This window comes from Paroedura picta, chromosome 4 (genome assembly GCF_049243985.1).
Source record: "Paroedura picta isolate Pp20150507F chromosome 4, Ppicta_v3.0, whole genome shotgun sequence".
In the NCBI taxonomy this organism is placed as follows: Eukaryota; Metazoa; Chordata; class Lepidosauria; order Squamata; family Gekkonidae; genus Paroedura; species Paroedura picta.
In genome coordinates, this window is record NC_135372.1 from 101,515,205 (window position 1) to 101,530,078 (window position 14,874).

The 14,874-nt window shown below is 45.2% G+C and overlaps 1 protein-coding gene across 4 annotated transcripts in view; it reads right to left on the reverse strand.

The window, feature by feature from the left end:
* Positions 1–4,446: 4,446 nt before the first annotated feature.
* The window catches only part of SLC45A3 (solute carrier family 45 member 3), a 39,184-nt gene continuing 28,756 nt past the window's right edge, over positions 4,447–14,874 (reverse strand). For all 4 annotated transcript variants that reach the window (XM_077334747.1, XM_077334749.1, XM_077334750.1 and 1 more), the window contains exons 4-5: positions 14,247–14,512; positions 4,447–8,910 (exon numbers count right to left, since the gene is read on the reverse strand). In XM_077334747.1, coding sequence (XP_077190862.1) covers positions 8,479–8,910; positions 14,247–14,512 — 698 coding nt within the window. In that variant the 3' untranslated portion in view covers positions 4,447–8,478. The remainder of the gene's footprint in view (positions 8,911–14,246; positions 14,513–14,874) is intronic.

The window sequence follows — 14,874 nt, forward strand, 5'->3', positions numbered from 1 at the left end:
TCTTTCTTGTGCCTAGATGAATGTTACAGACTGCTAGTCTTTCAGGGTTGCTTCAACAAGAGTGCAAGATCAGTAGCAAACACCAATAGAACGGCTCAGGCAGGTAGCCCAGTGGCACCTTTGAGACCAACAGAGTTTTATTCAGGTATGCATGCACACCTATTCAGGTACCAGTAGAAGGACTGTTTGGCATACAGTAATGTTTTATTACACCCTCAATCCCCTCTCCCCCGGCTGAGATCTGTGAGGAACAAACTGGGAAATTACGACCTCTCGCAAAATCTGCTCCTGTCCATGTCTTAAAAGCAGGCTAAAGCTTTGGCTAAACAATGCATCTGTGATGTTGAAAGACTACATGATTGAAACAAAATATAAAATGTAATTTTTGATGCAACCACCTTGGCTAAGGATTCGATAACACCTCGATATCCCAATTACGGGAGAGCCTTCACTTTAATGAGGCCCTTCTGCTTTCTTGAGGGCTGATATAAAAAGACTCCAGTTGAAGAACGTTTATGCCTCTGCTGTGACGGGAATGTTGGGACTCTAGTACATGTCATCTCTGATTGTAAAATCTATAAGCAGATTCATGAGGATCTCAGCATTCCTGTAACTCAGGGCTCCCCTGGGAGGCTGAGAATGCATCACCTCCCTAGGATATCATCAGATAGGAATAAAGAATTAACTTCTAAAGCAGCCAAGTTTGGATGGATGGCCTCTAGGCTCAGAAGCCTCAGTCAGGCCTAAATGAGGGAAGGAATGATTTTATTCTGTCATTTATGTATTTTATGCTGTTTTATATATTTTATATTATATGTATGCCACTTTTGACATTTCAGTACCGTAAAATATGTATCCTGAGATCCATTTTTGTTTGCTGGTCTTCGACTGTAATAATACATCATTTCATTACTAGTGTATGGTTGACACAGGGTCGCTCTATTTTTCCTAAGCTGATACAGTTCCTTTGGGAGCCAGGGTTTGTAGTCTCGTGATGTGGTCTGCTTCTTTGTTCAATAGCAGCCTCCCATTTTGACATTTAATTTTTGCACAGCCCTAAGGTTAGAGGGGGAAGAGCCTCTTGTGGCACAGAGTGGTAAGGCAGCGATATGCTATCTGAAGCTCTGACCATGAGGCTGGGAGTTCGATCCCAGCAGCCGGCTCAAGGATGACTCAGCCTTCCATCCTTCTGAGGTCGGTAAAATGAGTACCCGGCTTGCTGGGGGGTAAATGGTAATGACTGGGGAAGGCACTGGCAAACCACCCCGTATTGAGTCTGCCATGAAAACTCTAGAGGGCCTCACCCCAAGGGTCAGACATGACCCAGTGCTTGCACAGGGGATACCTTTACCGTTAAGGTTAGGGGGACTATGATTGTTTCTAATAAGGTATTTAGTCAATGCGGCAATTGTTCTTTTCCATTTAACATTACTTTTATGTTTTGCTACATGCGTTATTTGGTTCCTTGTGTTTTCCAATATAAAGTTTAGCACAGGGGCATTGGATTATATATATAAACTGTGAAGAACTGAGTGTTGTAAAACTTCCTCGTGTATATTTTTCCTTACCTAAAGAATTGATGAAATGTTTCATATGGCATGTTAACTGACAATAGTTACAATTTCCAGAGGCAAGATGTCCTTGGGGAGGATTAGTGCCTTGTGAAACTCTGATGACTAACACATTTATGAGTGTCATACTATGAACTGCATATTCCCTCAGATTCTTAGTTCTCCTAAGGCAGCCCAATGGAAAGCTTCTGGGTGCAGGTAAGGGAAGAAAGGACAAACAGTATTGTGATTGTGGTCTGCTACAGACCACCTGACTAGGATGAGGAGGTGGATCTTTCAGCAGCTTGACGGTGCATTCAAGCAACATGATCTTGTAGTTATGGGTGACTTCAGCTTTCCTGGTGTGTACAGGGAGACAAACTCTGCTAAGTAGCCAAAGTCTCACAAGTCCCTGACCTGACTGGCCGACAACTTCCCGACAACTTCCTTTTTCAAATGATGGAAGAAGTTCTGGGGGACTCGGCCATACGTGAACTGAAGTCAGAGTTGGTGGATGGGGTGACGATGGTGGGACCTTAGGAGGCAGTGACTGTGTCCTCCTAGAATTCCTTTGAGTGTGAGGATCCAAGGCTGTTCATAGCCAAACTTGTATGTTAGATTATAGTAGGCAAGACCATAATGAACTCAGAGGCATGATGAGAGTAATTCCATGGGCCAACAGGCTTGCAAGCTCAAGCCATCACTATTCCAACAAGACGTACTGGGACACAATTCTTCTCACTGCTCTCGCCTCTTGCACAGGAGTTTTTAAAGGGACAGGAATCCTTTGAAAGGGCTCCCATCACCCTACAGTCCTTGCAACTTAATGTTGAATCTTATCAATAGGAAATTTCCCCTGTTCTTCATTAATTTTCCTTATTGAGGTCTTCCAAAGTTCAAAGACTTGCTAGGAAGTGAATTAGCCCCAAATTGAAAGGAGGGAAGTTTTCAATCTGTAATTCGGCACATATGAGACATTGTCATGTGAAGATAACTGCTCTATAGAATAACAATGAGCATCCAGCTTATTGGATTTGCACATTGAATTTTTAATATGTCATTAGGAGAATGAGGCAGGGAAAAGATATGGGGATTGCCAAGAGGAGGCAAAGAGGTTAGGAAATTCCTAGAACACTGGGAGGAAGGGAGGGAGGGAGGGAGGAGTTTAAGAAGAGGGACTTCAAAGGGATGTCATGGCATAGACACCACCCTCCAAAGCAGCCATTTTCTACAGGGGATTTAGGGTGGCCAACATCTAGGTGGGGCTGAAGATCACCTGGAATTACAAGTGGTCTCCAGAGATCAGTTCTCCTGGAGAAAAGGGCTGTTTTGAGAGGTGGGTTTTATGCTATTGTACCTTAATGAAGTTGCCTCCTTCACCAAGGCTCCATTCACTAATCTTCACAGATTTCGCAGTCTTGATCTGGCAAGGCTAAGGGGAACTGTGATTCCAGCCCCCACCAAGAAGTTGTCAACCCTTGAAGAAAGCAGGAAAAGGGGAGAGCCAAGAGGGCTTTCAGGAAAGAGAAAGAGAAAATAATGGGAAAGGGAGCAGAGATGCCTCCTGCAAGTCTTTGTGCGTTCCCACTTGTACATTGTATAAATGTTCAAGGGGGGAAATGAACAGCTTGTCTGATAAAGTGCAGGTCACAATGGTAAAAATATGTCCACAGGCTTGCTCCAGATAGATCATTGTGCTACTATTTGTCTAGCATACGTTCTCAAACATCTAGGACTTTAGCTGTAGTAAATCAGAGAGCTAGTTAGGAGTCACAAGAATGTAATAATTACCAAGCACAGTGTAGTGAAAAATCAGAAAGTAGCCATGTTCCCTACAGCTAGAACTTTTAGCACCACCTACTGGTGGGAAGAGGCTTGAACAAACTTATTTCCAAGAGGGCTGTGTGTGCAGCTGTTCCAGAAGGGAAGCCATGTTAATCTGGGAATTCTCATGGCAGTTTAAAGGTTACCCCCAAATTCTGGCTTCCCTGTAAATTTGATCTTTCCCCTCATTTCCATTGTTGCATGGATATCTGTTCTTTAAAGTTTTGCATTCACTTCTGTTCATCTTCTGTTTCTAGCAGCAGTAAAATCTTATATATCTGACATAGTAAATACTCTTTATAAAATCAGCTGTTCAAATTCAGGCACATCTCTTATAACTCCACCATCAGTGCTCAAGATCTCCTTTAGTCTTGCATCCAATAATACAGCAGCCATGAATGTTTATACCTTCCTCTTTTGATCGCTTTTATGGGGTTTTTATTGTAACCCTCCATGAGCTGTAAGGGAATGGCAGACAATAAATCAAATAAATAAATAAGTCTTGACTTTCCTCTGTGTATTATCATGCCATTCAAATGCAAAATACATAAGATGACCTATGGGCCACAGCCTACAGATTAACATGGTATATATTTTTTTCATTTTACCAGTCAGTTATAAGTGAGATTCTTTTTTTTTTTTTTTTTTGCATCTGATATTGCCATAACTGGATGATTGATCTGCCATATGCTTAAGTCTTTTGGTCACAGGATCCAACCTTTTGCATTACCAAATAATCCCTTTTCTGAAAGGACACCTGCTTAGCTTCTGGATTAATTGTTAGTATTGCTTCTTGGATAATGCCCCCTTGAATCCTTTTTAAAAGCAAACAACTCCTTTCAGAAGTGGGAAAAGATTGATGGACCAAATCACAGTGCACTTAAGAGGAAACCAGCTTTCATGTATATTCCTACCTACATAGTACTCCAAACTGGATAGTTGCCTTTGTGCATTATCCATTTCCCCCCCCCCTAGTGCTGCACACATACTTCAAATGGTTATCTTCACACTTCACACCCAACTCCAAGCCCACTACATCATTAAAGGGGGGAGAGAATGAGAAAGGTTTCAATGTTTTTCATTCTTGACTTTAATATTCCTTGCACAATAGAAATTTACAAAATATTTACTCCCCTAAATAAATAAAAACACAATTTTAGACAGTGTTTTAAGGAATAAAAACAGCAGAGAAATCTCTTTAGAACAACTGGTTCAAAATATCTTGCAGAGAAGTAAAGGCACCATCCAATCTCTGGCTGAAAGTTCAACAAGTTCCCTTTAAATAAAGCTGCGCGAGAAGAGAAGAGTGGGGAAGGATGAAAGCTGCCAGCTAACAAAACTTGTATTAAAAGTGAAGAGAGCCTGTGACACGGCAGCCCTTGGAACTGAGCTAATTGGACTCCGTCCATCCATTATACCTTCTTCACTACCTTGTCTGTGGCACAAGGGGAAAAAAACAAAACATTGGGGCAAGCAGGCTGCATGCTGGGTAATGAGTACTTGTGGATACTGCTGAACACCTGGCACTCCAATAGTGAGCACAGCCACAAAGAGCACGTAAAATGACATTTTTTCCTGCTTCAATTTAGATTTTTTTTAAAATAAAGCTTTAAACTTCAGCAAATTCTTTCCCATCTGCACAACCCGGGCAGTTCCATTGCTCACACGAAGCAGGCACGTGAGGCCTACACCTAGGACTGGCTGAACATTTCCAAAGTTACATATAGCAATCCCCCCCCCCCGAGTCGCTCCCTGTGCCCAGAATGCTTTTAAGGATGGTCTCTGCAGCTGCAGCCTGACAGGATAGGCTGCATGTTACACTTTTGGTTCATGAGCTGGTCACATTCTGCTCAGCAGCTATGCATCAACTTAGCATCCAAGCTTCACAGTTTCTTCCAGTGTTATCAGCATCTCACCTTTTATACTTGCTAACCTGTATATTTGTATATTTATATCCCACCTGTAATGTATAATTGCCCCCCACCCAAAAAGTGAAGCTTGATCTACTCTGGTATTCATGGGTTTTCAAACACTGCTGCTGTCCTCAGTTGCCAGATAGCATATCCGTTCAGAATGAAGGGATGGGGTAGCCACAGAGAGTTAATCTTGCACATATCTGTGACCTTAGATTGACTGGCATTTCTGTTACATCATAGCATGGACTCTTCCTTAGAGAACCAGCCACGGGTTCTCAAGTAACCTCTCAGGATCCCCTTCAAGGGTCACACACAAATTGTGGGCTAGGCAAGGCACAAGTGCTAGGAGTGATCCACTGCAAGAGGGAGAAAGGTGCTCCACTGATTCCCCCTTGGAATGCCTTGTGTAAAGCAAGAATATATAGGGAGTGACCTTGATCCACATATTTTTATATGCAACCATGGGATACATGCACATATTCCCAACACACTGAAGTAGATATTTGACCTAGAATTATTGGATGTAGAAGAGTAACTTGGCCTACCCAAGTTACAGAAGCTTCAGGAAACCCTGGCCTAAGAAAAAAAACAGGCCTTTCCCTTTTATGAAAGGAAGTCTTTACAAGAAGCAAGTAAGATAGGAATGACTAGATTTACCGTACTGTGCACCTTTTAACATGTCTCCCCAGCTGCAGGAGACCAAAGTTGGCAAGAACATCTTTTATATAAAAATATATCACTACCTGCAAATCTCCCCAACCCAATCAAGGTGGTTGTGTTTCTAAGTAACAGGAGAACGTTTCCAAAGCTGCACAGGAGAACGCATGGAGCCAAGCCAAATGCCACACAGAACTGGGAGATGTTTTTAAGAAGGAGCAGGTTAGCGTTCCAGGCATTCAATTGCCATTGCTCCCTCCAAAAATAAAATATAGCTACCACCCATGACATCACACCTAGCTGCTGCCAGAAACTAGCTCTGCTTGTTTCACACACGGGGTTTTCTACCTCTTACAGGAATTGATCAGAACCATCACACAGCATGAGGCTGGGGCTTTGGTGGTGGAGTGCCTTAGGCTTGCTGGCGACTTGCATGCTAGATTTATATGCAATCATGGGAAAGAGATTTGTGGAGATGTCCCATTTACACCTTGGTTGATGTCTAGGCCTGTTAAAGGCAGCACTTCCAAGAGAAGCAACATGAGTGTAGAATCCCATGGAAATCATTTGTGAGAGACTACAATAAGCAGATTTTAGAAAGTGGCACCCAAATATTCATTTCACTCCAATGCTATCACTTTCTTCTGATTCTTGAACAAGCAGACCTAGATTATCCCAGAACTAGAAAGATCAACATGGATATTTCAGCCCAAGGCTTTAACTGTAGTTTCTAGGAATGAAGAATCCATATCAGAAACTGGGTTTCTTCTCCCTCTAAAACCTCAACAGCGGACACAGTGAGAGGCTGTGGATTGTGCTAGGGTTAAAAATCTGTGGCCAGAAACCAACAAAATCATCTATTGAGAAGGCCTATGGGGCCATGTCTTCTATTGCAGGCCTTAACAATCATCCTACACGGTCTCCAAAAGATTGATAAGACTTTAAAAGGAGTCTTGGGGTTTTCTTCTCAAGCATGCTCCTCTTGCTTACCTCTGAATAAGAGTATTTCCCCTATGGTACAATTCCCTCTTGACTTTCATGCTTGTTGCCTGTGATTTACTGTCAATACGGCACCAAGACAATCTGTCAAGATTTCAGAGCACGGTTGGTTTTATGCTGCCAAAGAGAACTGGACTGAATATTCTTATCGCTCCTTTTCCTCTAAAGAGTCATCCAGATTACGGCCTGAAGGCACAAAGCATGAAGAAATTTATTATGATGGTTAGATAGCAATATAATTTGTGGAGTCAAATAAAGGATTCTTGCCATGGAGATAGAGAGCTAGACTCAGTTTGCTGGTGCGTCCTTCCAGGCCTACAATCCTGTATTGGGCATGCAAAGACTATGCTCTGCCTTAGAAACAGCTCTCGGCATGGTGCCGAGTGAATAACTGATAGCTACAATATGGCTCATTAAAAACTGCTTCACAGCAAAAAGAAGATTTTTAAAAGAGCTTTGCCACATTTGCCTGGCAGGGAGAGTGCCTCTGGTCTATCTGGGTGGCAGAAATACTGGATCATGCATAGGAAAACACAGCTTGGAGCCTGCCCTGGTCATATACAAAAATACAAGCGTTGTTTTTTCTCTTCCCTGTCAATCTGTTTGGTGCAGACAAACTGGCCACATCCCTTCATTGGCAGGAGAGGAGGTATGCATGCAAGTATTTGTACCCTGCTGGTATACTAAGGATTCTTTTCAGTACCATACAGTGGAAGGTTCTGTCATTTGTTTGTGCCAGTTAGTCACTTAAAGCCAAGTCTCCAGAGAGGCATGTTCTACAGCTTGTACTTACATAAGCCTCTCTGTTTGGACTAACTGCAAGCTCTGTTTAGGGCAGTTTTGGAGAAAGAGTATCAGATCAAGACCAAGCTTTTCAATTTCCATCCTGACAGCTCAACCACAGCATCCTCTCCTAAACAGGCCCCTCCCCTGCAAAGCTCTGCCCAGTTTATTCCTATCCCACCATGCTCTTGTCCTGCAGTATGTCTTGGAATGGAGAGAGGTGTGGGCAGGCCATTGCTTTACCCCTTCCAAAAGCACAAGTGCAGCAACTCAGCCTCCTGCCCCTGTGTTTTTCCAGTTCACAAGGTATGATATGTAAGGGGCAATTTAGACCCAACATGATGACCACCATTAAGACGGTGATGCCAATAAGGAGGGAGGATAACAGCTCTAACCCATCCTCTTCTGCAGAGGGTCACTTCCCTCCCACAGAGCTGGACAAAGCTAAAGCTGGAAGTGTCTATTGCTGAAAAGCTGGCCTTTTCCTGCAAGTCCCTTTGGTGAGCTTTTGAGCAGAGGCACTGTGATGAAGGCATCATGGAGAAACAGAGGACACAGTACCAAGCTCTCTTTCATTGGATACCCTGAGATCAGCCCAGCATTCTCTTTTCCTTCAGTGTTTTTACATGGGTCTCACTGTAACACAGCCAGGAAGAGAGAAAGAAGGCAGTATGTGCCTTGTTGACTGTTCTACATTACCCATTACAATGTGCACAATTTTCTTCACAGTCTCTTTCTCCCCACCCTTCCTATACTGAATACTTGGCCATATCACTCTTGTCAAAGACAACTTTGGTTGCAAAGTAAATGGCCACTAGACCAAAGCCAGCAGCAGATGCCATATAAGCAGTGACAGACTGTGTGAACTGAACCACCGACCCCAGAAGGAGGGATGGGATGACCTGAGAGAGGAGGAAGGCACTGTCCAAGATGGCCAGGTCTGAGCAGATGCCTCGGCTTGCAGCTGGGGTGTCTGATTCCCCCACCATCGTCCTGAGTGAGACCTCGCAAGGTGAGCTGACACAAAGAGCAGAGCCAGCCAAAGGAGGAGAGAAGAGGCTCCCACCATGTCCATTCTGGTAGGTCAGTTTTGGGGCAGAAAGGTGGCATTTGAGCAAGCCAACCTTCTTATCCAGTTGAGCTGTATCTTCTTCTTTACTTTTGTACTTCGGCAAAAAGATCTGAAAGGGGTTAAAACAAAAGGGTGAGATACCTGCACCAGAACACTGAAGCCATTAAAAACGGCACAAGAAAGACCAAGACACAAGTTAGACAATGGAGCCGCTTCACCCAACAGATATGGACGTGGCTTCAGTGTCAAGTCAGTAAGGATCAAGAAGCCAGAGTTAGTTTTTGCCCAAGACAGGCCTTCTATTGTGGTGCCTGTGCAGAGCAATGCTTTGTGTGTGTGTGTGTAAATAAATAAAGTTGGACTTTTGCTGTGAACGGACACGGCTTTTCCTGTTTGTGCGGAGCTGCCGTGCACCCGCTGGTAGGTGAAAACATGTATGCGCGGCAGCTCCGCGCATGCACGGAGCTGTCACTAATGCGTGGCACCCAGGCCGCCCTCTCTCCCCCACCCCCGGAGGCGGTCCTCAACCTGAAAAAGGTTGGGGGCCGCTGCCATATGGAGTTGTCCATGGCCTTAGTCAGTTTTACCAACTAGTACCTGCCTCCTATAGTTCCCATGCTCTGCCAAGCTGAAACAATTTGGGGGGATTAAACACAATTGATGTTCTCATTGTGCAGTCTTCTCCCCACCCCCAAATACACACACACACAAATTCCCATTTCCACAAACAATGATGCCAAGTTTTGCAAGCAGGATGATATTATAGAAGTTGAATGCATTATGCAAATTTTTGAATTTGCCATTTTCACAAAAAGAATTGTAAGGTTCACAGCTGAAGGTGATGGATAGAGTCAGCTAGCATCATAGGGGGAAAACATTGGAAAGCAGAAATTCTGGCACTGAAAATAGAATGGAATAGCCCAGTTTGGCCCAAGCGCACTGGAGTCTGGAAGGTAAACAGGGTCAGCCAGAATCACTTGGACAGGAGACCCCCAAGGAAGCCTGTAACCAATACATGGAGGGTGACAATGGCAAACCACTTCTGCCCAAATCATGCCGTGAACTGCCATGGCTGAGGTTTCTGTGAGTTGGTTTTGACTTGACTGCCCATTCTTCTCTCTTCATGTCTGCAGATAGTTAATGCAGTCCGAGGGGGGGGGGCAGCTAATCCTTCCTCAGGTAGCTGTAACTGTGGTCTCATGTTTGATATTCCAAAGCCACAAGAGCTTGGAACCATGACTCTATCAAGGTCTATGACTGATGAAATTTAAGTTCTTCCCACAAATGTCTCCTGCTATTTTTATGAAGAACTCCCAGTTTGGCACCTTCAGATAGCAATACTATTTAGATAGCCAGCGGTCCCCAACCTTTTTCAGGAAATACCCGGGGGGGGGGGGAGGGAGGCCTGGGGACTGGGGGGGGAGTGATATGGCCAAGATTGATATGCCTGCAAACCAGCAGGCGCGCTTTCCTCCCCCCATGTAAGCGCACTGTGGGGGCAGAAGCACGGGCGCCGGCATGCCAGCCCCCGCAAACACCTGCCAGCTCGCCTGCGGCCACGTCTCTCCCCCTGCAGCAGGGCACTCGCAGGGGGGGGGGTAAGGAGGTGCGCTTGCTGGCATGCCGGTACCCGCACCTCCCTCCCTGTGATTGGGGAGCACCGGCCTAAGCCACCGGTCCAGTTTCATAAGATGGGTTCACAGCAGCACTCTTTCAAGCTACCACTTCATAGAAACGAGGCCGGGGGGGGGCAGTCTTTTGCCGAGGGACGTTGCCGCCGCCTGAGCCCCTGACTTCCCGCTGTCCGCTGGGGCGCACTTCCAGCAACAGCTGCACAATGCCACACCGAGGAGGAGCCCCAGCCATGGCAACCACTGGAGAGCACTAAAGGTGAGCCAGTGACAGAGTGGCAGGGCAGCCCCCAAGGCAGAAGCCGGGGAGGAGGACGAGGAGGAGCCGCAGCCCGGTACCGACTGATCCACTGACTGGTCCCGGCCTCTGGACCAGGGGTTGGGGACCACTGCTCTACACAGTTACAGACCCATGAGATCCATGGGAAACTCTGACTCTCTCATCCCATCTACAATACAGAAATCCAACCTATCTGACCTGGTTGCTTTGGGGCTCATAAAGGAATTATGTGAACCATGCTGAACAGTCTAAAATGCTATACAAATGCTGCATGCTATTGATATCAGGACCTGGCCTCACATTCAAACTGCATAACACTCTATCCCCCACATCTAAAGCTATGTTAGGGGGAATGCTAGGGGGTAATAAAGGCACCATGCTGTATTTTCTTCCTCTTATGGATCTCAATAGAACTTCAAACATGCTTCTCCAATCAAATCAGCAGCCCCAATAGCTTTGAACTAAAAAGAAAAATGTGGGAGAGCCAAAGACAATCTCAACTGCTGCACTGAGACTGGTTCTCAGTAGCTAAAGGGCCTGACACACTTTTGGATACACAGTTTTCTTGGATGCTTTAGGATGCTTTGGGCTGATCCTGCGTTGAGCAGGGGGTTGGACTAGATGGCCTGTATGGCCCCTTCCAACTCTATGATTCTATGATTCTATCATTCTGTGACATCAGAAGCCAACAAACACTTCATTTGAAAAGAGTTTGTAACATGCAGGTGCTCTGCTCCAAATTGACCCACCTGCCTTGGCTCCCATGAAGCTCAAGTGCAACAGTACTCACAGGGCAGTTCTTTCCCATTGTCTACCTTCCTCCCAGCAGGCCTCCAAACAGCCTTTGCTGGAAGTTGTGGAACCTAGGTGAATAAAACATTGTATGGCCAAAAGGGATGCATTAAGGAGGTAGGCATCTCCCTTAAACCAACAGAAGTCCTTGCACCAGTGGAAGCACCACTGAGAGAAAAAGAAGGGGAGCATCACCCAGGATCTAAAGTACTGGCTCGATCATCTTTCAGCCCAAACAACTTATGATGGGGAAACACAGCCTCTCTCCTCTTCCATCTTAGTTTCCCTCCTCCAGCTATATCCTGTATTTCTCTCTCCCTCAGGCTGCAGACAAAGGAGTTGTAAATGAGGAATATGGTACAAGGAGCTCAGCTCCCCCTTGTAAATGAAAACTAGACTCCTACAACTTTGAGTGGGTGGTACAGGCTCATAAAGTGCACAAACATGGCTACTTCGACAGTTATCTACTTTGTCCCTCAAAGGTCTACAAGAGAAATGAAGCTCTGCCAAATGTATGTTGCCTTGTTTCCAGAGCACTCCAGGTATAAGCTGAAAGCTTCACTTAACAAGGCTGAAGACCAAATGGATTCAATATAGTCTATTTCTAGTACAAACTTATACATATTTCCTTAGGTGATGGATTTTTGCCATCTTGTCAACATCTTTAGCATGTATATATTTCAACAGTCGAGAGTCAGGGATAGGTCAGTGTTTGAGTCCCATTTTTGCCATGGACTCTGGGAACACAGTAGCCCACGTGACTTTGTAACATGCAAAAATGAGTTACTTAAGCCAGTTTCAAGAAGTGATTAATGGAAAAGCGGGGAATACTTAGAATAATTGTGTTGTATTCTATTGTGACTGTATTCTATTGTGTTTACAAGAAAGGATATTGTATTTACAAGGATGAACCTTGCCCCCTGCAAAAAGAAAATCTCCCACTACTAGATGCATTTAAAATGCAGGAAGAGGCTTTCTGGAAAGAAACCAATAGATCGAAGTCATAGAATCATAGGGACCTCATGGGTCATCTAGTCCAACCCCCTGTACTATGGAGGACATTCACAGCCCTATTGCTCATCCACTGCAACCTGCCAGCCCCTTAAGCCTTCACAGAATCAGCCTCTCCGTCAGATGGCTATCCAGCCTCTGTTTAAAAATTTCCAAGTCAATTCAGAAGACTCATTTCATGGAAAGGCTGGAGGAATACTGACCCCATCCGTCGTTCATGGTACCTGTAATTCATGCACTGCGACTCTCAGAAGTGTAGCCTTTTTTCCTGTTCCCTGTTCAACTCCAAACACTCAAGGAACTTTGCCAAAGGGTGAAAGTCCTCATGCTCAGATGCTCATATCACAGCACGATTCAAGGGCATGCGTGAAATGCAACTGACTTACGCGGCTTGTGAGTGTGAAGCTTCAGACAGGGTTAGTCTTGCAGGCTCTCACAAAACTGGATTGGCAGCAGTTATGGAGGGATTGTTTGTTGATTCAGTTCAGAAGAGAGGAGAAGTGAACATATCAAAACACAAGAAGCGGACACAAAAGGACTGACAAGAGGCAGAAGGGGGTGAAGGGGCTTCAAAACAGTAAAACACTGGAGAGGGAGATACAAAGAGCTGCATATTTAGTAATAGCAGAACTAGAGTAAGAGGAAAGGGGAAAGGCCATAAATGGCAGTGACAGATTAATCATCCTTGTTGAATCATGTCTATTTTCTCCCCAGTGGGAACATTTGTACGCAATTTCAACACAGCAGGTGGAAAGCTGCCTGTGAGTTTGCTGTGAGGCTAACTATCTGTTAGGGTTGCCTGAAGGCAGTTTGCCACCCCGCATGTGCCACTTAGGCTAGGTCCAAGGTGCCTTGCAACTAGGCAGCAGGAACAGGATGTGAGTGTGAGTGCCTCTGACAACCATTTGCCTCCCCCCCCCCACACACACAAACACTGTGTTGCTTGGGCATCAAGCCAGCCTTATGGTGGGGCTCCATGGCTAGAGCTAAAGATATGCACTTTGGCCCTAAAAGGCAAGCGTGGGAAGAGGATGGCCTAGATCAGGGGTAGTCAAACTGCGGCCCTCCAGATGTCCATGGACTACAATTCCCATGAGCTCCCTGCCAGCGAATGCTGGCAGGGGGCTCATGGGAATTGTAGTCCATGGACATCTGGAGGGCCGCAGTTTGACTACCCCTGGCCTAGATTGTGGCCACTGCCCTAGAGAAGGGGGCAGTTAGTTCCGCCCCTTGGCGTGCTCTCTGATTGCACTTCCTCCAGCAACTTTATCAGGCAGAGGGAAGCCCCAAGTGGGGCTTATAAAGAGTCCCAAGAGGATTCTACACCTTCAGCCGTTCCAGGTTGCTTCCTTATTTTACAAATACAAGTGGGGGAAAGGGTGCAGAAAGCAGCCCTCAGCCCAGTCCCATATTATTAACCAAACAATATCTTCAATGCTCTGGTTTCCCATACTGTGAGTCTTTCTCTGCAATTATATTTCTAAGTTGCCCTCTGCCCAAAGGCACATTAAGGCCATTGAGAGACCAATGCTACTTGGTATAAGGCAGGTTCTGTAAAAGCTTCTATTGCTGGTATAAGCTTTAAAAAAATGTTCACATTTTAAACTCTCTGAGCAAGGCACAAATCTCTGTTAAACAATCTGGCCTGTTTCCCCCACCCACATCCCTTCTTCACGTGTTAGACACACACACACACACACACACACACACACAGACTTCTTACTCCCCCACCTGCTTTTCATGATGATAAAGTGATGCTAGTGTGTATGGCAGGATCTGCAGCACTGAGAAGGGGAAGCCCGTCAGAGCAGCAGACACGGTGACAATGACGATGCTCTGCGAAAAACACATGATGAAGGCAGTCAGTGGGAAAAAGGCCACACTGGCGAGGTAGACCATCCGTGTCCCAAACTGCTTCACCATCCGGTCCATGATGGTTGAGAAGAAGATGGAGATGACACACTGGAGGAAGAGGCCCAAGCTGCCCATCCGAATACCTGAGAGGAGATACAGGTACATTGGGTAAGAGGGAGAGGAAGCAGTAAGAAGACTACCCAAGACAGTCAGGTTATCTCAGGTGTTCGGCCACAGGATCAGTTTTAAGATTGCTGACTCATAACTGCCTCCATTAAGGAAGCAGTCAACTAGGAAAACCTCTTTATCATCCCAGCAATGCAACTACCCATTTTTTAATAATTAATATATACATTATATAAAGATATTCAGGTTAAAAGTATGAATGAGTATTAAGTGGGTTGCTTGAAGGTTTCACAGATTTAAGTATACAACATAGACGGCTTCATCTCTGACTCCTCTCTGCAGAACAGATTAAAGTATCCCTCAGTTTTAAACATGTACA